General features: G+C 39.6%; 1 protein-coding gene and 1 long non-coding RNA gene across 3 annotated transcripts in view; one reads left to right on the top strand and one right to left on the bottom strand.

Moving 5' to 3' along the window:
- Positions 1–7,891: 7,891 nt before the first annotated feature.
- The window catches only part of LOC109960674 (uncharacterized), a 94,472-nt gene continuing 81,165 nt past the window's right edge, over positions 7,892–21,198 (top strand). The window contains exons 1-2 of the long non-coding RNA XR_002275034.1: positions 7,892–8,096; positions 8,411–8,503. This is a non-coding gene — a long non-coding RNA (uncharacterized LOC109960674). The remainder of the gene's footprint in view (positions 8,097–8,410; positions 8,504–21,198) is intronic.
- The window catches only part of tbx3a (T-box transcription factor 3a), a 9,002-nt gene continuing 4,228 nt past the window's right edge, over positions 16,425–21,198 (bottom strand). For both annotated transcript variants that reach the window (XM_020600942.1, XM_020600943.1), the window contains exons 6-7: positions 18,999–19,630; positions 16,425–18,201 (exon numbers count right to left, since the gene is read on the bottom strand). In XM_020600942.1, coding sequence (XP_020456598.1) covers positions 17,755–18,201; positions 18,999–19,630 — 1,079 coding nt within the window. In that variant the 3' untranslated portion in view covers positions 16,425–17,754. The remainder of the gene's footprint in view (positions 18,202–18,998; positions 19,631–21,198) is intronic.

Below are 21,198 nucleotides of genomic sequence, written 5' to 3'. Positions count from 1 at the left end.
ACTACCAGGGTAATACCGTTATAGATTGTATTAAGTGCATGTAGCCGAGTCAGAGCAGGGTCAGCTTACCTAAAAACAAAAACAGGTCGCAGCACAACAGAGAAAAGCGGTCTCGTACTTTAGATGTGCAGTGCCCCGTCCTAAATCTGATAATCCAGACGCGTTCCTCGACGAAGCTGCACAAAACCTCAATGAATCCTTCTGCTCTCTCTCTCTCTCTCTCTCTCTCTCTCTCTCTCTCTCTCTCTCTCTCTCACACACACAGTTAGTCCAGGTCTCCTGCAAGGGGGGTCGCGATCGTGGAGATCGGTGGCAGCTATAAGGGTCTCTTCGGTGCTTTATTGTGCATTTTAAAGCTGAAGACCGTTTTGTGAGCAGTGCCCGGTGCTAGCACCTAGTAGGCTGGAGCCGAGATCCAGAGGAGCAGGTCCGTCACCCCCTTCTTTCCTCCTTTCTCCCCCAGTTTGTGTCTTGTCAATTCTACTTCTTCCTTCTCTCTCGCGCGCTCCCTTTCCAACCCACCACTGCGCATCAGTGACCAACAGTGCTAAGCGGAAGCCGAGGCTGGGGGGTGGGGAGGTGTGGGGGACAGCCTGTGCAGGAATTGCACTGGTATATAAATACCCCAAATTATAATTCCTTCCAGGTCCCCACCCCAGGTCTTCAGAATGTTCCGCTCCAAACCTTTCCATAATCCCCGGAAGAAGGAATCCATTTGATATCTGCTGCTTCTCGCACCATTAGGCGCAACCTCTTCATCTCCAGTCTGAGCCTCCAGCAAAATGTAGAAATAAACACATTCTATCTAATTGATAGGTGCATAATTAGATGCTGTATGTCCACAAGCTGCCTCTGCTTATGACTAACAAAATGATGGCGATTCATTAATGGAGCATATGTTTTGCCTGTAGTTCTGTTATTGACTATTAACATTAACGGTTGATGAACCATTTGTTCAAGCAGTGTGACTCTGATGGTTATTAATGTTCTTTGTACTATCCCCTTATTTATTTCCACCACTGAACACGGTGCAGAACAGCTTTCATGGCGCAAAGAATGGGATTAAAAGAGGCAAGTAGATCGGAAATGGATACGCTAGTCTGAACCCAAACTGAACCCAGGACAGTCCATGTAGCAGTAAGACAACATTTAGCCAAAGTTGTCAGTTTTGCAGTGTGTGTCCTAAAATGTCTCATTTGCAGTTTAGCCAGTTATCTCATTACGCAGGCGCACAAATAGAGCCACTATCTCCATGAAGACGGGGATAGTAAACATCACTATAAAGATATCATTTTTGTTTTAGACTAAGCAAAAGAAAAAAAAACTAGAGCAACGATAAACGAATAACACATTTACTGTTAAGAACAAGAATTGAAAGCAGTTAAAATTACGTATTCTTTAATTGTTCAAATCATTTTGATCCGTGGACTTTCTTAAGAGGCGAGAATCTTTTAGCTTTTGTCCAACAGCCTTTTCCTGGAAAACGTAGGCACATTTTATTTTGACCAGAGATTGTAACTAATACTGTCAAAAATTCAAATAAGGAAAATGTCTTTCTGGGCCGAAGCTTCTGCCTGTGTTACATTGTATGATGAACTGTTTGCCTCTTAGTAAACAAGCTGAAAGACAACGAAACTAATAGAAGCTCCAAAATAAGACTCACAACATTTTCCAGAGTTTGAAATAATGTGCTGAGTTCATAAGGAAAACTTTGTTATTCTGTTGTACACACACACACACACACACGCACACACACGCGTATGACAGAGGTTTGAAGGACTTCCCAATGGCACGCCTCTACATTACTGTAATAACAGATAAAACGTAGGGTTTGCAGAACCTGGAGAAGGTGGAGAAGGCCTCAGAGCCCTCTTCTATTGCACTGATGTTTTCACAGGGACAGTATGACTAGAATATTATGCCTAAAACCTAGTCCAGGCTGCGTAATAGGCTACCCAGGTTAAATAAAACTGAACAATGTGCTATACTGATAATACAGACAGACGAAGGGACAAACTGCATTTCAAGACAAGTAGAAACCAGGACAGACGCAAGACAAAAGAGGTTGTCACATCATACGTTTATGATAATGTGTAGTTTGCGCCAATGGAAACTAAATGCCTTAACCAGATATTAGGTTCAGCTCATGTCAACAAAGCTCCTTATTCTAATGTGTAAGATTCATCCAAACTGATTTCCACAAAACAGTTTTATTACAAAGGCCTTTTGTCTACACGCATTTTAGGTGAACGAATAACAAATTAAACCGCAAAGTGCCAAAAGAAAAGAAAAGAAAACTGAATATATTTCTCTAAATATAAACTCTAGGCATTAAAGAGAGAAGGGCCACTAGCAAAAACATTATTTTGAGCATTTTAAACAGTTAAAATCCCTCACACACAAATGACGTCGATGTAAATTGGCAGCATACAAGCTTCACTTAGACTAATGAACCTCCAATAAGAGAGGCGTCAAACGTGCGTCATACCAACGAGATTTAGGAAAAACAGCTGGACAAAAGTTTTATTAAAGGAGAATTAATGCGGCTAAATTCTGTAATTTTGGCAGCTGAATCAAACGGAACTAATTCTGAAATGTTTAAAAGAAACGCACCAAAATGTCCTCGGTGACATCATTTTAACCATATAAGACTGGAGATTACCAACACGCACATTAGTTCAAAATGCAAAATACATAAATAATTTTGTATAGACAGTATATCCTGCTTTACGTCTACAAGCTTCACAATAAATAGAAATACTAACGACTGTTCAAGAACAATGTGCCTAATTACAGAAGTGGCCTAAAAGAATTCAGCCTTGTGTTGGCTGGGTTAAAGTTCAGGTAATGAAGTCTCATGGATGATTAATAAACCCAGATATTAAAACCTTTCATCACAAAGTGCTTTTTGAAAGTCACATTTAATACTAATAAAATAAGTTATGTACATTGAAAGGTAATTAAACGCCAGTAACTAGACCTTGGAAGTAGAGCTTCTAGTTTCACATCAGTGTGCATTTAGATGAGCTGAGAAAACCAGCAACAGTTTTACAGTATTTGCATATCACAAACAAATCATTTTACACACCTTTGGTCAGTTTGTGATTGAGATCACATGAAGAAAGCCAAGGCTTTGTAAACTATTAAACAAATAAATGTCAGTGCTGCTCAATAAAATGTGTTTTCCATTAAAACATGTCCTTTTTTCTAAAGTGTAAAGTCAAACTGCAAATTAAATCAAATTAAAACAAATCATTTGCTCCATGTGTCCTGTGGAAAATGACATTACAGCAACACAATTTTAAACTGCACACATGCATACATAGCAGCCCTCTCACAAACTTTGAGAAGTACCTTTATTTTTACTCTTAAAAAATAGTGACAGCCTCCAGGATTTTAAAGATAAGATAAGATACCTTTATTGTCACTGCGTAGTATATACAATGAAATTCAGATGTACTACCCTGAAACAGTGCACAGTATTAATAAAATAAGAATTCCACACACAGAACAGACACAATTCTCAGCATAAACAAGAGTGAAAAAGTGATTTTACATTATTGACGTACAAATACACTGTTCTACTTTGAACAGCTGAGCGATGTGAAAAGTATTTTATAGCCAAAGTGTGGCAAGATCAAATTATATGTAGTAAGCGGAACTATGGGTGGTGTGGGAAAGCAAAACAACATGACTGATGAATATGAAGCTACAGTAATGAGACACACACACACACAAAACAATGTTTATTTATATAAAATAAACATGTTGTGTGACCATGCTGCAGTAGTATTGAGACCAATGCAATTGTAATGTAGCCTAACAGACATACAATGCATCAAACATAAGTCAATGAGTAACAGTATGCTGACCTGTGGCGTCTAAATGGTTCCACGGTTGTTACAGACTGTCAAGCTGCAGCATTAAATTCAAAGCAATGAATGCAAACCTGTTAGTTTGAAGCACCAGGTGAGAAAAAGGTGAACAAAACCAAAAAGGACCTGAGGTGACAACCACAGAAGAGATTGTGAATTTGGCTCTGGAATTGTGTGTAAGTTCACTCACAAAAACGGATTAAATACATGCTCCCTACCTCCTGGACATCCAGTGATATTGAATGTGTGGTCTTATGCTACTGCTTGTTTAGAGCTGTTCAGAATCTAGCCAGACTTCAGCAGACAGGCAGGTGACAGCACCGCTGTGGCTAACCACCAGTCCAGCCAGAACTCCTGGATCAGAGTGCAGAACCCGCCCAGATGCTTTATACCAAAGACCAGTTGTGAGGTTTGTGGCTGAAAACCCATCCATGGTTTGTTTCCCAGGATAGGAGCCAGAGAAGAGGAATGAAGAATAGAAAAGTTTTGAGAAGGAAAACAAGAGCTGCAGAGATTATAAGCTGTTAGGCCAGATCCTTTCCAGTTGGCGTTGTGAAAGACCACTAATTTGATCAAATAAGTATGACTCTGATGTTAACAGACCCACTTAATGCCACTTCAGGTTCAGTTCAAGACTCTTGGCAATAAAAATTCAGTTCTTTCCTGTTTCCAATGTGATTCCATCTGAGCTACACATGGGTCTAACAGAAGCATGGAGTGGATGTTATGAGCAACTTTTAAAGCATAAACAAACAAATATAATAACACATCCTTGTATGGATGAAGTTTTTAGGGATACTACATTCAGCAAATGAACATACAAGTGTTACTAAATGATAGAAAAAGCAAAATTTTTTCCTATAAACTGCAACTTTAATGTCCCAACACTCAATGTAAAATATATCCAAACAGCCAGTATAACACAAAACAACCCCTTCTCAGAGGAACAGACAGCATTACATGGCTTAACCTCAGAAAGTGGAAATGCAAAACTGAGCATTGGGGCAGTATTTTTAAAAGCTAGACATTAGAAACCATGACAACTCTGCAGGCTATAGGAAGCAATGTGTACAGTGAGTAGTGTGCACACTCCCACTCTGCCATCACCATGCTCCTCTCTCTGTCATTTTCTCAGTATGAAGAAGGGGAGATATAAACTCCCTCCTTATCTAGTATGGTTTCACCCTCCATGGCCACACATGGGCTTGTGGTCTGCCCTCCACCTAGAATCTCTGGCTGTCTTTTTATACCCTCCACCCTCACCCTCGACCTCGTGAGCGAGTTTACCCTTGTTCCACTGGAAAAGGCAATGATAAGGTATCTGGGCCTCCATGGCAACGCAGGGCTAAGAGGTTTATTGTGTGTATGAAGACACACACATATTCATGTACAGAGCTGTACTTTCACAACCTGAACAGGGCTGTGGGTTCAGGGGTGGTGGTGGCGGTGGGTCAGTGGCGGTGGGCTTGGGGCTGACACGTTTCTGCTAACAATCACATCACACACAAGGACCCACATTCCAACTTCCTGATTGACCCCCCACCCCCCGTTTCCCTGGGATACCTCCATAATCATCCTTCTCCCCCCACAAAGTTTTGGTGGAACTATGCAGCCATGGAGTAGACTTTAGTTGTTAGTATTAATGGTTTAGAGAAACCAAATTATCCATGGAATTTTATTTTCTTGAACAAATAAGAAGTGAGAAAAATGTATCATTTGAAGTCAGTCTAATCATGACTGGTCAGGACTGCTCTACTGTAAGATCATATTTTGGAATTAAGTAATTAAAAGTAATCCAGCTCCAACACATCTGGATCTAGTTCATGGGGACATGTTGGCTAGTTATTTAAGTGAAACACATACCTACTGTTGATGGGTATTCTAAGGGCATGCCATGTACTCTGCTGCCCTCTGCTGAGCTTTTTAATATGACCTCCCACCGCAGAGACCAACACACAATCAAAATGTATTTTATTTTTAGTTTGGTAAGTTTGAGTTTATGAGTGTCCTGGTCAAGCTAGAAGCAATTTACAGATAATTAAAACAGCACAATAAAATAATCCAGTACAAAAAAGCTAATATTCTACACAAAACCATAAACTAGAATTTTAAATACCTTTTGTAATTCAATATTTTTCAACATCCATGCATTTTTAGAAAGAGTTGATAAAATATAAAATTCATCTAATAACCTAATAGTGAAACTATAACACTGCTGTTATGTTTGAAGTGCTGATTCAGATTTGAGGTTATTTGTGCTGATACAGGCATTTCTATAGTTTATTATGACAGTATTATAATGGAGAACTGTAGTGTTCTATAATGCATCTGTAGACTATGTATGCTGCATTGTTTCTGTTTTATCATAGGTAAGTATTGCACCTTTAAAAAAAAACACTACCTGTTTTATGTGTATGTTTTATATATGTACAGTATATGCATATATTATTTTTTTTATTTCATTTTGATTGAAATAATTACATGAAATTATGGCACAGACACAGCCACCCAGGAATCGAGTGGTGTGGTCTGCTCCAGCCACAGCCACATTCAGAGACCCTGGGGGCCTGTGGGCCATCATGTCTCACTTCAGTGAGGTCAAAGCATCTTCAACTCTGACGTGTTTAAATGCACTACATCGTGACTCTGTCAAATCCAGAAATTATGTATTAGGTATTTCCTTTGCCTCATTTTGCATCTCTGGTATGTCCAGGAATGGCACTGGATCCTGGGAAATTACATTCAGACCCATTAAAGAGATGAAAAACCCTGTAGATAAAAGCAATGGATAACCAATACACTGAGCAATATATAGCTGCGTAGTACTGTTTTTTATCATTAAGGAGAATCAGTGAAGTCATGGACATTGTAAGGCACATTTGAAAAGAAATGTGGACATGAACTTTGAAAGACAGAGAACAGCATAGTGTGGAGAGGAAACGATCCAAGAGCGGCAACAGTACTAGGATCCATCTTAAAGTCCCATTTAACTGGCTTTTGTGAACATTGTAGAGTATACATATGTGCTTATGACATGCAAGTAGCCTAATTCAGTATGCAGTAAGAGAAATTAGGGCTGTCAAGAACAAAAAGTACTCTGAAGTGTGACAAGGCATTGAAATAAGACCAGAATGTGGCTGCAATGCAGCTACAAGGATGCCAGCTGCTGTATGACCTCAAGGAAGAAGAAGAAGAGGCTGACTGCATTCCAGTGTTTGCTTTCTCTTGGTTCATATTCAGAAAGAACTTATCATTTTTGTTTAACCAGCTCAGCCAGTTGTGGACTCATGTCCTGCCAACCTGACTCAGGGCCTTTTTTTATTTAACCCTCCTGTTATGTTGCGGGTCAAATTGACCCACGAACATAACTGCTGTAAATGAGACAAATATTTGATATGTAGAAATGAACTTAATAGAAGCACAATTCAATACAAACAGCTGCATCAATTGCATAACAGGATGCATCAAATAAACAAAAGTAGGCATAATACATCAAATAACTTAAGTTAATATAAAGCAGAAAAGAAAAAACAGGCAGGACAACGTGAAACAAAATAGATAATGAGCTCATTGTTGCAAAAGGAACATTTTTCTTCTGTTTGTGTGTAAATGTATTTACAAATAATTGAGTTGAACTGGTAAAATGTACGTAAAATTTTAAAGGAAAGTTCTTTATCTTTGCTGGATAACACAAATTTATAGGGCAGAATAAAGTGTCTCACTTCCTTTTGTGTGAAGGTGTTCCTGGGGAATGTACCAAGTGCTGGCTATGTAGAGGGGGGTTGTGATGTCTTTTAAGATAATTGCAGCTTTTGAGGGTTAATTTAATATGTTGAAAACATTTACTGAGATTTATTTATTATTAAATTAACACATGTATGTATTTATAGGAACTGATACATAGATTACATGGCCTAACTGACTTATTAAATGGTGTTTCCTGTAGTAGGAGGGGCTATGGGTTTGTGAAAATGCAGGTGGTGGAGGTTTGGTTAACTGAGTGGAGCATGCAATGGTGGCAAAGGCAGGTTGGATTTGTTGTTTTGTGCAGAAAGTGTACTTACTACACAGGGCATAGCTGAATATAGGATTGTTTGGCTGTGTTATAACTGTTTTTGGAGGGAGACTTTTGCTTCTTCTTTGCAGTAAATATGTAGCTAGTCCAAGTCATGAAAACCTTAAGACTGTGTCAAGACTTGATCAGCTACACATCTGCTGCAGGTAAATTGTTGGAATGAAACAAACATCAAAAATAAAAACACCAAACAGCATTTACACAGCTTCATCTTAGCCTATTATACATTTTAATTTACTGCGGTGGTTTTCAAAATTAGCTAATTCTTCAGGCTTCAAGTGATCACTAGGTCCATCTGGGTGGGAAAATATTTTACAACAGGGAAAACTGAGTTTCAGTGTGTATAAAACTTGAGCCAAGCTACACTATGTCACTTAATGTGTTTATGGATAGATTTGTGTGACACCTATTCAACTTGAAATTAACTTAGTGATGGAGAACAATCACTTCTGACTTGCAGCTCGGCCCAGTTTCCAGTGGGGAAGAGGCCAACACTGCAACACTGAGGATTTGGAAGTTGACACTGCTGGTATAAAGTCTGCTCAACTTGAAGGTAAAATATTGAAATCAGTATCAAATACAACACTATCTTATTGTTTATTAATCAGTATGCTTTGTGGATGACAGTGTCGGCCTGTCCACCACGGGATCCTGACTCAAGTATCTTAATAACTATCATGAAATTTAGTACAAATATCTGTGGTGTTCAGAGGATGATATTTTTTTGATAATTTCCAAAACCTTTCCTATAATACCATCATGAGGTGGACATGTGGCTCTGAGTGTAATGTCAGCTATTGGTGCACCCAGCCTGTCACAGGCCTTACATATAGAGACAGACAACTATGCATATATACAGGCAATTTATCTGAGAGGTTTTCTGTGATATTTGGCTGCACTATGGAACAAGAACTAGATAAGGCACTGGTGGTGTTATGAAGCTTATTGAAAGGGGCTCACTGCCAGTTTTAGTAGAGGTAGTTTCTGAAGTTGTAGCATGCTATTAACCAGTCAGAAAGTATGTGATGCTTCAGGCTTTATTTGAGGGAGTCATCTGTGTTTCTTTTGAGTTAACAGTTGGCAGGACTGTAAATGCACTTTGCTGATGGCAGTGTCGTGCATGTGAATTGTTAGAGGTCTGTTTGTGCATTGTGTGTTTGCTGGTTGTATTTCAGTTTTGCTGGTGATTTCAGCCTTAAACATGTGCCTCACTTAGTGTTTTGTGCATAAGCAAAAGTAAAGTCTAATGGATTATAATCCAGAGAATCATTGTTGGAAATGACACACCCAAGAAAATATAATTGGCCTTGGCAGTACAACGGTGACTAGAAAATGCCTGGTCAGAACAAAAGAATAAAAGAAGGTACCAAGAGCAAGAGAAACAAAAGAGCAGAAAGAGAAAGTAGAAAAAGGTCCTATACTCAGTTGGAGAAAGTTAAAGCAAAGAGCAACGTTGAGCCAGTTGCATGTATCAACACTAAACAAGCAGACAGTTTACTGCTTCCTTTGGATGAAAATTCAGTAGATATATTGTATTTTTTTGAAATATTAATGATTGTATTATATTGACGAAGCTTGATTGCCATGCAGAACAAAAATCTAGGATGAGGAACAAGCAAGCTCAAAATGCACAACAGTTATGGGATGGTTCAGCGTAGTAAGACTAGTGAAGTGGTTGGATGACGGAGGCAATGTTAAAGAGCGAGTGTTGATGATGATCCACCCTAGCCACAATGTTGTAGGATGCTGAGTATTGGATAATTAACATTGCTGTAATAGTGGCAGAATCATCCAAGAGGGCATTTTTCATCTGTAGTCCCTGAACAGATGTTAACAAAGTCAGAAATCAAAAAGAAAACCTGGCTGTGATTTGGACCCAGCATGGTTTAGGGTGCAATGCCCCTCTGCCTTCACAGTTGTTAGAGTTTGGCTCCCTCTCTGTTAGGTCTTTGTACCTACACATAACCAATCAGGTTCAGGATTTTTTTGATTCATTGCACTGTTATACGCAGAGAAATGTGGTTAAAGCGTATGTTCATATTGCAAGTGCTACTATGCATAACCTTTGATTTTACTACTTGAAGAGGATGTGCATTTTCCTTTTGTACTAACTGAAGATGAATGATGAATGAGTGTGTTTTAATATAACCAGAAGGCTCTTTTAGAAGAAAGAGATCCAGGAAATATAATATCAGTTTACAAAGAGAGTGTCTGTGGTGCTAACAAACCTGCAGTCATAAACCCAACTACAATCAACATAAGGAAAGCGTGTGAATTACCCATGAGAAGGGCGTCATACGTGAATGTGTTTGTATATATTTGTGCATTTCCTCAGCATGCTTTGAACACATGTATTTAAGAGTTTGACTCCACTAGCATGTGTACTGGTGCGTGCATTTGTGTTTGAGGTGAGCTTTCCTTCTAATCTGCCAACCAGTGGTTGTGTATGAAGTGCCGCTGATGGTGGAGACTATTAGGCCGGCGAAGCGAGAGTTAGCTGTCCTCTCCTGTTCCCCACAGCTCATTCAAACTTCCAGCTGATGGTAGAGATTAAATGCCTTCTCTTAGAAGGAGGGATTCTGTGGCTGCTATTTAAGAAACACAAATGAGTGAAAAGCATGTAAAGAACCCATTTAATGTAAGACAACAGAGTAACAGTGGTTTTGTATGTGCAAACAATGTATTATGCCTTACACGACATACCCCACATGTAGCCTGAGCTTCTTATGTATTTGGAATGGCATCTTTTAGGGTTTCCAGATGTTAGGCATACATACTCCACTGTATTTCTTGATGGACACTTTTGATGTTAAAGGATAAGATTCACAGACATTACAGCAAGTACACAAATTTCATTGTGGGTTTTAGTCTTTGTGTGGGATTTGTGGAGAATGGTAAAAACAGAAAATGGCCGACCTTAGCCTTTAACTTGATGGCTAATGATTTTTACTATGGATTTTATTCAAAGGATTTTTAGAAAGATCTGAAAGATATGGTATCTAGATAGCTGAGAAGTTCTGAGAAGGTCTTTTCATCTTCATTGGTTCAGTGCTTCTGTTGCATGCTTTCTGCAAGTGGTGAGAGAACAGGGCAGGAAGTATCTCTACAACTGCCAGACTTATCTGAGAAAATGTTTTCCTTATCAAAATCAGCACAAAACAGAAATGATAGATGTGAGAAGGGGCCATTTTGGAACTTGGAAAACTCTCCTAATTACATAAAGATCCACTGAAAAACCTCCTGAAGAATACTGTGCATCTTTTCACAATCTACAATAGGCTATAGGTCAGGATGTGGTTGTGTTGTGTTCATATTTATTTGCATATGTCTATATACAGTGTATATGTTTATGAAATCTTCATAACAAGCATGCAAATACAGTACATGGGCATTTCTTTATATTAAGTGTTCATTGATCAAATGAGTGGTGGGCAGGCTTTTGCTATTTTTTAACTTTGACACTTCACAGCAATACATTTTGACTGTATGACATCCCCTGTCCTTATATCAAAAAAGGACCCACGAACATAACTGCTGTAAATGAGACAAATGTGCATCAATTGCATAACAGGATGCATCAAATGTAGCTCAATGAGGACGCAGGGACTCTAGAGGTTAATGAAGAAAAGACAAAAGTAAAAATAATAAAAATAAAAACTTCAGGAAGAGCAAAAGGGCGTGGACAGATGTGCAATAGATGTCACATGTACAGAATACATCAACGTAGCAGATTTACAGTGTGGGCAATCAAAATGACAAAAATTCTAAAGAACATTGCATAAACATGAAAAACCTGATGAGGAGTAGCCTATGTTTTACTGCTGTAAACAAAAAGACCTTGGACTGAAGCATGAAATAAATTGTGGACAGACTGCATCGGATTCTGATTTTAAGTATAAATTACATGATATGTGGCACAGCTGAAAAAAAGATACCCTTTGCATTTTGTAATATGATATGAGACACCGATTCATGTACTATCATGTCCCTGAACAAGCTGTAACGCACCTCGACAGCTGTAGGGCAGCGCATTGTGATAGAGTCGTATTAGGGCTGACAACAATGGAACTGGAGAATGTCAGTGACTGACAGGTAGACGTGTCATTGAGCTTTAAATGCCTCAGAACAATGTAACTTTATCCTAAGAGGTGATATTTTGAGCTGCACCTTCTCTCAACACCAAAGTCAGATTTACTCCTCCTGGGCTTGTTCCTTTAAAATATACAATAAGGCAGCTAGACATCATGCTTTCACTTCACAACTTCTCTGAAACCCCCAAGCTTCATTATCATCTGCGTGGTGTTTTAGTCCTAGCTCAATGTCTCAATTATGATTCTGCACTATTGTTCTAGATGTCATTTTTTTTTATGTTTTGGAAAGAGCATATCAAAACAAACAAGTGTAAGGTTGATGTGCTCTGAAGATTCAGTGTCAGGTCACTTACAAATTACAGTACAATACTGATGAAATGTTAATGTCTCTTTGTGTCAGTAAACAGGTTTATGTGAATTTAACATTTTTTTTGTTAAATAGGCCTATAAAGCTTGGTAATGGGATTTGCATGCATTAGTTTGATTATTTTATTATAATAATATGAATGTATCAATTACACATTGCATCACTGCCTGTCACTACAACTGCACATGAACTTGTTTCACTGCCCTTTGTAAAGTGAAATGACTGAAGTGAAGCAGTAATGAGGGAAAAAGCTAAAGGTAATAATATAATTTAGGCACCAGTGCATCTAGTGTTAATTTTGTTCAGATACAGACAAATAAAAATCTGACCTTCTCTAGAGTTTAGCTGCTGAAAGAAAAACTTGTGTACAGATGTATTTATTTCTTTGTAGTACTGCTGTTTGGACACTAGAGTACACTGCCTCATCGTAAAAAGACAATCTGCCATGGCAGTGAAAAGGATTCATATAGCTTTCCACCAGTAGACAAAGCAGACTGAAACAGAAAGTGCACTTATAGCCTAAAGAAAACCTTTTATCAAAATGTGATCGCTCTTGATCTGGCTGCCTATGTAGCTTAGCCTCTTGGTCGATACATCTGCATGAGCTTTCCTTTTTAATAGCATGGCATACAATGTAGAATCTGGGCCACAGACGTTTCTCCTAGCACTTTTGAGCTTCATGAGAGTGGTGCTGGTACACAGAGATGGTGCTGTACTTGGAACTATTGAGATGGCGGTCATTAAAGGAGGCAGATAATAGCAGAAATCACTGGTTTCATCTTGAAACACTTCAGACAAAATTACCTAAGAGTTCATTCATCCATTAGCTGCTTATCCTTTGGAGGTCTGTGTATAACCCTGGTGGTTTCTAATTAATTTGAGTCTTGTAAGGTACAGCCAAACAGTATCTGTATGAATGATATTCAGCATTAGGAGACTTGGGTTGCACACTATAGTAACATAGTTTGGTGTTTGTGTAACCATCACTTGTTTGTGTGTGTTGTAAATATTGTTTATAGTAAATCAGTTCTATCATTAATTGTGTTCGCCATTTTTCAAAATGAAGTGTGTGTTAATTCTTATGTTTACTTGTCAGGGTTATACAGGTATACACATAGGTGTGCATGGAAAGAATACGAATACGTTCTTGACAAATTATCAATAGGTTTATGTTGAGAGCAATACATTTCTGAAACTGGTGCTCTTAAAAGACGACTGACACACCTATATAGTATTTAACCCATGAAATAATAATCTTAATATTGCAACTCTCATTCCAATATGGAAAGATCAAAATAGTCTTAGTCACTGGCTGCACTGCACTATTCAGTTCAGTTCCATTTATTATATCGGAATAGTAGCAAATCACAGCAAAAATCAGCTCAAGGCATTTTATGCAGTCAGATCAAGACCTTGTAGTATTGTAGAGAAAATCCCAACAAATCCCACTTGACCAAGCACTTGGTGACATTGGGGAGGAAAAACTCCTAATGGAAGAAAGAGCTGACGGAAATGGGCTCTTGATGGATGGCTGTTTTTCTCAACCGGTTGGAGTGAGTGTGTAGAGGAAGGAGAAAAGAAAAGCATCAAGGCACAACAAACAAACAAATGAGCAAACAGGCAGGATAGGGGAGCCCATAACTGCTCATTAGTAACACAGCTCCGGAATCAGGGACACCTGCATAAGGGTACAGGGAGAGAGCAACCACAAAGTTAATGACTTGCAATAATGTCATATAAATGCATGAGGGAAGCAGTTATGTCGCTTTATAGCAGACACTGACTATTCAACACATACAGTATGTGTGTATAGAGAAGACTTTCTTTAATGTGCCTACACTGAGTTTACAACCTACGTTTCTGTGTCTAAGTATTTATCCTCCCTGCAGAAACCTTTGACTCAAATTCATTATCCAAAAACCTGAAAAAAAAGTATTTACAGCAGATCAAAAGCAGGGAGTTGACATTTCCCTTTAGCCACGCCCACTCTCCTCAATATAATTTGTACTGAACAACGTCTGATATCATGTCCAGACATATTCTTGGAATGCAACTTGATGATGCAGAAAACACCTACAACATGAAGGTTAGATGGAAATTTACACTCGGCTATTAACTTCATTCAACCAGTCCGTTTTTTATGTGAGAGTTGCAAAAAGAGTGATTTCTTTTAAACAAGACTGTCGTGCACTCTGCTGTATACTAACACACTGACCGTTATCAAGTGATGTAGTACATTTTAACCACTGTATATTCTGAGCTGCTGTTTACTTTTGCACCTTTTGTTACACTTTTTCTAATTTGCGTTTTCCCCACTTCCACAGTGTCTGGATTAGATCATCACTTTGTCCATTTTCACTGGATAAATACCAGAAAAGATAACTTACCCAGTCAGATTTCACATCAGTAACGGGAGTCCTTTAAGTTTACAAGAGAAACGAGACCACTAAGTTTTCCCCTTTCACAATTAGCTGCCAGTAGATGGCGCAATTGCCCCGCGCAATGCGCTGGACTAAATACAACCTGTTAGACTGCCGCCTAAGTTGCCATAAACTGGGGTTGTAGGTTTTGGATTTTAAAAGTTTAACATTTTATTTAAAGTGACAGGTCTGGCCTACTGGCTGGAGGAGAACAAGCTCCAAACTGTGACACCTCAACTAGTCTGTCCAACAAAAGAAATAATCTGCGCCAAAGAACCCTTCCATTTCATAATAGAAGGTTTAGACCTTCACGTCTACTCTTTTGATTTCCCTTTTCAATATTTTATAATAGGTGGCTTGTACATTGAAAAATATATGGCATTGGCAGCTATAACTGAAGCGCAATGGGCACATGCTCGACACACTAGTGTCACTGAGTTTCTTCTTCTACGTGGTCTGCCTTCTGGCATCAGATTATTAAACACACATGGATGTTTACCAACCTTACTGATTCTAATTTACATACGTTTTCAGGCTGTTTTTAAGTGTCGGATTGCATTGTGTAATTTGGAGCAGCTTCATTGCGCAATTCTTCATTCGTTATTAAGCTCAGCACACTAAGAGAATTTACAGTAGTCCTTTGACCGAATCAGTAAATCTTATCCTTCAGTGAGCTCTCACCCAGGGTTTACCCTTTGGTGTGTTTTTGCTGTGCTGTTAATAAAGCCGCGCTGTAGCCGCTTGGGGGCGTCCTATCTTGGTACGATTACAGACGCATTGTCGCCTTCCGTGCAATAAAATGGAAGATATGCCATGAAAGGCGCCAGGTGAGCAATAAGACAGACCTATTGAGACAGCTTGTGTCATGTTTACTCCTATTCACTAGCGCCAGTCTTGCTACACATTAACCAGATAATATACAAGTAAAGATATGGTGTTGATAAACTCGCGACTCCATGTGCAATACAAAGGGTAATCAAGGGACGTCATAGTATTTTCAGAGCCACACTTCCTCTGCAGAACCAGCAGCAGCAGCATCAGGTTCATCCGAATCCCCTCGTTCGTCACAGTGCAGGAGTGAATCACTTTTGGGTGGCCTCCAATTCAAATGGCTTAAAAAAATATCACCCCAAAAGAAATAATTGGCCCGCTTGCCTCACGTGATTCCCCTTTATCATTTCTAAATAAATTTAAAACCGAACTTTCACAATAAAAACCCCACCAGCTTTAAGTCACATTCCATGATAGGGGTCCTGTTTGGCAACTGACGCTAGTGAGATCAGTATAAAAGGCTAAATTCTAGTCTGCGTCTTCTGGTCCAGGTAAGAACCCCATGCAGGTTTCAGCATGGAGTTTAGATGGTCATCCTACGTTATCTTAATTGGGCTCTTTGATCAGTGGCTGGAAGGATATACCTCCACGAATTGAAGCAGAGTAAGTGGGCAGACAGACACCCCTCATCTTCAAAAAGCGAGCAGAACCTCAAGTCGCTCTCAATAGTTCAGCTCACTTTAAAATCTGTCAAGGTAACAATGTCCTAATTCGAGCCAACCTATATCTTGGATGAAGCCAGGGACACACACTAAGAAACTGCATTTCAATATTTTATTGAAACTTTCAAGAACACGATGTCGATGTTGTAAACTAGACACAACTCCAATGCAACAAAACCCACTGACAAATTAAGAAACACAAAAACCTTCATATTTTCGATTATGCGGCACTTTTACGACCAGGTTTGCAAAGTATTTTAGTAACAAAAAAATAGTCCACTTTTGTCACACTTCAATGACACTTCTTTGCTCTTTACTTAAAAAAAATAGATTTCTTTCAAGCCATTGGTGTAGTGCGTTGTCGCCTTTTCATTCGTTTTAAACAGTAGCACTTCACACAAGGGGACAACAAGTGAAAATACAATGGCACATGAGTGTGAATGACGAGCTCAGTGGATATCTGTGGAGGAATAAAGTCCATATTTTGAGGGGGGGGGGGGGGTACGGTATAAACACAAATGGCAACAAAAAGGATAATAGCCCACAAACTATCTTTACACAGGTATATCGACAATAAATTAAGAACAGATTCCTAGAAACAAACTACTCCGTTGTATTTACACGCAATAATATGAAATAATTACATAAATATTTTATATATCCATATGTACACCTATAATCAATACCACCTTTCATTTTTTTGTTTTAACATTTACCGTAAATTTCAGTTTCCTTTTGCCAGTTTGACATCTGGACTAAATTCCGCCTTGGGCCGTGGTTTGGTCCCGGAGCACCAGTCGTGTCAATGGGCCTGTTCTGATTTTTACAAGATGTGAAGAAAAAAACCAACTTGTTTTGAAATGAATAACCTAATTAAGAAGAAACTTTGGCAAAAGGAGTGTGTTTAATTCTATTCAAAACAACATTTTTCCATATTTTGGTTAATATTCTTAGTATTAAAATAACACCTTTAGGTATTTAAGGGTCATGCAACATTTGGCCAATTAATTCATGGTGTGCAACAAATACAGCAGTCTTTAAAAGGCAGGTTAACGGTAGTGAATTTAAATAAGTCAAATCGATTCAGAGTGCATATTTAAACAAATGTCTTCCGTGTACAATGAAATTAGGAGACGGGACACAGCAGCAAATCTGTAAGTCACACCCATGCCAACTTTTCAGTTTCAATACTTGTACGGTATTCAAATAACAGGATAACTTTAATTTAACCAAAGAAGGAAGAATGGAAAATATATATAGCAGATGTGTATTAACCAAAGTGCATTTCAGAAACTAAAATGTTCAACAGTTCCGTTTTTTTTTAGCCTCCATAAATCTGCCAGGGTGTCCTTCCTGTTGTTAATGTCTTCATCCCTGTCAACACTTTTCCCTTATCATGAACGAGAAGCAGGCGGAGTGTTTAAAAAAGATTCCTAGGGGGACCCGCTCCGTGGCCTGTCCTGATTTGAGTGGAGTCCACTGACCAGGCGCTGGATGCTCTGCAGCTCGTTGGCGGTGTCTTTCTCCGCACAAGTTTTTGGGGACATGGAGACCGAGCCGGAGGACATGGTGGACGAGTGACTGGTCACCTCAGATGTGGAATCCAGGGTGGCTGCAGGAACGGGGCTGGCCGGTACAATGCTGTCCCCCTTTAGCTCGCTGGCACTGCCGGTCATGGAGGACATGGCGGTGGTGAGCAACGTGCTGTCCGGTACCGCCATGGGGAGGGAGTAAGGGCTGTACCTGAGTCGGGGGCGCACTGCGTTCAGGAAAGGGTGCCGATGCACCGAAGAGGAAGCAGCGGACGAAGCTGCCGCAGCTGCTGCCATGTAATTGTAGGGGTAGGAGAACAAATTACCAAACGGAGACATGGCAATGCCCTGTGGGGAAATTAAGAAACTGAATGTGAGCCACAGGCTGGTGTGATAGACTGCTAATACCTACTTTATCACAGTTCAAACACACAAACAATTCAACTCTTAGAAGAAATGCCTGAAATAATGCTTAAAATGCTTCGACATCGTTACAAAGTTAATGGCATTGACGCTTATGGACAAAAAAAAAACAACCCTATTTGGCCCAGAGCGAAAGTGTGATGGAGTAGAGACAGTCTGTGTTCAGAGTTTCCATTCATACACGTGCTTCACAAATTCACAAGCTTTGGTGCGTGTTTAAGGATCTGTAATGCACATCGACATTCCTAATGTCTGATGCTGTAACCAAGCAGGAGAAGTTGCAGCTTTAACGCTTGTTTTGATAACAAATGGGTAAAGAGCGATTCGTTGTCGACAAAAACAATGTTTCCATCTCTGAGCCAATGACACATTTTAATACTCTCCACCGTGGCACTAAGACACAGGCTGGATGAACTTCTAATCCAACACCTTGGCGGCTCTCTCTGTCTGATTTCTTTCAGAAATGACAGAGGAAAGTAATAAAACGCGTTCTCTTATTGCCTGGTTAGTTAAAGTGTAGTCGCCTGCAACTTTACTCTCAACACCCAGAAAAATGCATTAGCGCAAACACGTGCACACACTTGGTTAAAACAACACCCACGGAGATGCATTGTGGAATGGCGTATCTATGTACACCTGATTCTATGTGACTCTAAGGCCTATCTATAGTCAGTAGTGCACAAGGCTGCCAGTAGGCGTAACCCCAAGAAAACTGGTTTTACCTGTGATGCCAAGACATGTTGTTGCAGATGAAAGGGTAGACCTGGCGCTCCCGTCAAGCTTTGCGGCGGTGATGCCATGCTTGTCGTGTCCATGGTGTTCACCCTTCCCGTGGACACAGCTGCCAGTAGTGGCCCCATGCCCATGTTTGAGAATGCACCTCCCATGTTGAACTGACTGGGGTGCAAGAGAAACGGGTGCGCGGCCCCTAAGTGATTGAAAAACTGTTGTCCTGTTAAACCTGTTGGAAATCCAAAATTATGCAGGTGGCTGTGGCCTATGTGCGCGCTGTCAGTCTGAACAGTCAAAGGCACGAAGGTGTCCTTGCTTATTGACCTACACTCGTCCGTTTTGGGCTGGTCCAGGCTCGGGCTCTTCAGGTCCTCTGCAGAACGGGTGGTACTGGAGATTACAGTGATGGGGCTCTGTCGTGAGTCTGCCTGGCTTTTCTCAGTCCTGGGGTCGCTGTCGCGGATCCTGCTGGTAGAGTCACTGTTAATGAAGGCGTGCCCCTTAGCTGGGCTCGCCTCATGATCTTTCCCGTCCTCAGTGGTCGTGGAAATCTTGCTGTCCGGACCATCTTTATGTCCATCTTTGCTTTCATCGTCGCTGTCCTCATCGCTGTCACAGAAATCTGTACACGTGGATGGAAATGAATATCAGTTGCCTTTCTGCACATTGATGAAACATGAATATAATGACCCCTATTATCAGCCCAACTGCAGCTGGTTCTCACAGCTGGAATAAGTGGTGGAAAGAAACTATGTCCATTTACTCACTGTACTGTATCGCCTACTTAAGTACAGTTTTGAGTTATCTGTAGTGTACCTGATTATTTTCCTTTTCCGTTGCTTTAGACTCCAGGGCTGCATTTTAGGGGCAAATAGTGTGTATTTTACTCCATTTCTTTATTTGATATCTTTAGTTATTAGGTTGTTTTTTTTCAGAAAACAATGCAGCATAATCCTAAAACTTTGATGCCTGGTGGGAAATTCACAAGCTGATAAAGGTATAAAGGATTTAATATTAGCTCCACCAGCTACAGCATAATAATGCATCAATAATTATAATTCTACGATATGATATACTTTAATGTGAAATGTCCCATTCTGCAAAATGACAAAATGAGCACGCCCCCCCTTTTTTTATTTAAATGGGGAACCTTTACTTACACCAGTTTAAGAGTGTTTTTACACTGTGGTGTTGCTGCTTTTACTTAAGTAAATAAACTGAGTGCGCTTGTTTGCACTAGGGTCCATATTGATGGTCACTGATTCCATGTTTAGTTCAGTAATTAAACATCTAATGTTTATATTCTTACTACTTTAAAATATTTAGTTTTGTGCCACCCATTTAGTAAATTCCGTTTAAAATCGGCCTACTTTTTATTGTTAGGTATTTTTAGTCAGATAGATATTGGATAGTACTTTATGTATTAGAAATGTTTAGTGGAGATAGGATGTCTAGTTAGACTGTTAAATGCTTAGTCATGCTTATGAGTTTCTACAGGGTACATCTGGTCAAGGATAACTAGAGAGAAGAGTTGATGACTGTCAGCAGACAGGGTGTTTAATATTATTATTATGACGTGTAGAACTGTAGCCTTAGCCATAATATGTTCTTATGTTTAAGTCACGACATGTACTAGACCACTTAATCAACAGAACACACATACACACACACATTGATTTGCTTCATGTTTTGACTACTGCTATGACCAGCTGCAAAGCTGGTAACAGAGACGTCTCGGTTGACGTTTCTGTGTAGTATGGGGCTAGCCCAACCGAGGGGATATAATGTATAGGCCTGGTGGGTTCAGGGTCTTTCATCTTACATCTGCCTGTGAGCAGTTTGGAGGTGCAAGATACCTGAGCGTGTAATGTTAATTTTACCTGTGATCCTTTGAATAAATCAGCACTGTTTTGAAGTTACTTGGACTGTCTCGTCTCTCAGAGTTAGCAATGGTAAGAAGAACCAACATTATGTAGTTTTTATTTTAAAGATAAACCGAAAATAATTTGTACCACACTATTATCGTGTTTCTAGACAGATGTAGGTGAGTATTTACCTCATGATGTTTAATCTCAATAAGAGGACAACTCTATCAGATTTTCCCAGTGTGCATGGTCCGTATCAGCTGATATTAAATGTTGCCACTGATTTGTAATTGAGTTTACTCCTACACTGCACATTACACATGCC

This window comes from Monopterus albus, unplaced genomic scaffold, assembly GCF_001952655.1.
Source record: "Monopterus albus unplaced genomic scaffold, M_albus_1.0 scaffold49.1, whole genome shotgun sequence".
NCBI lineage: Eukaryota > Metazoa > Chordata > Actinopteri > Synbranchiformes > Synbranchidae > Monopterus > Monopterus albus.
The sequence above is the reverse complement of the archived record's forward strand: the minus strand, read 5'-3'. Positions and strand labels throughout refer to the sequence as shown.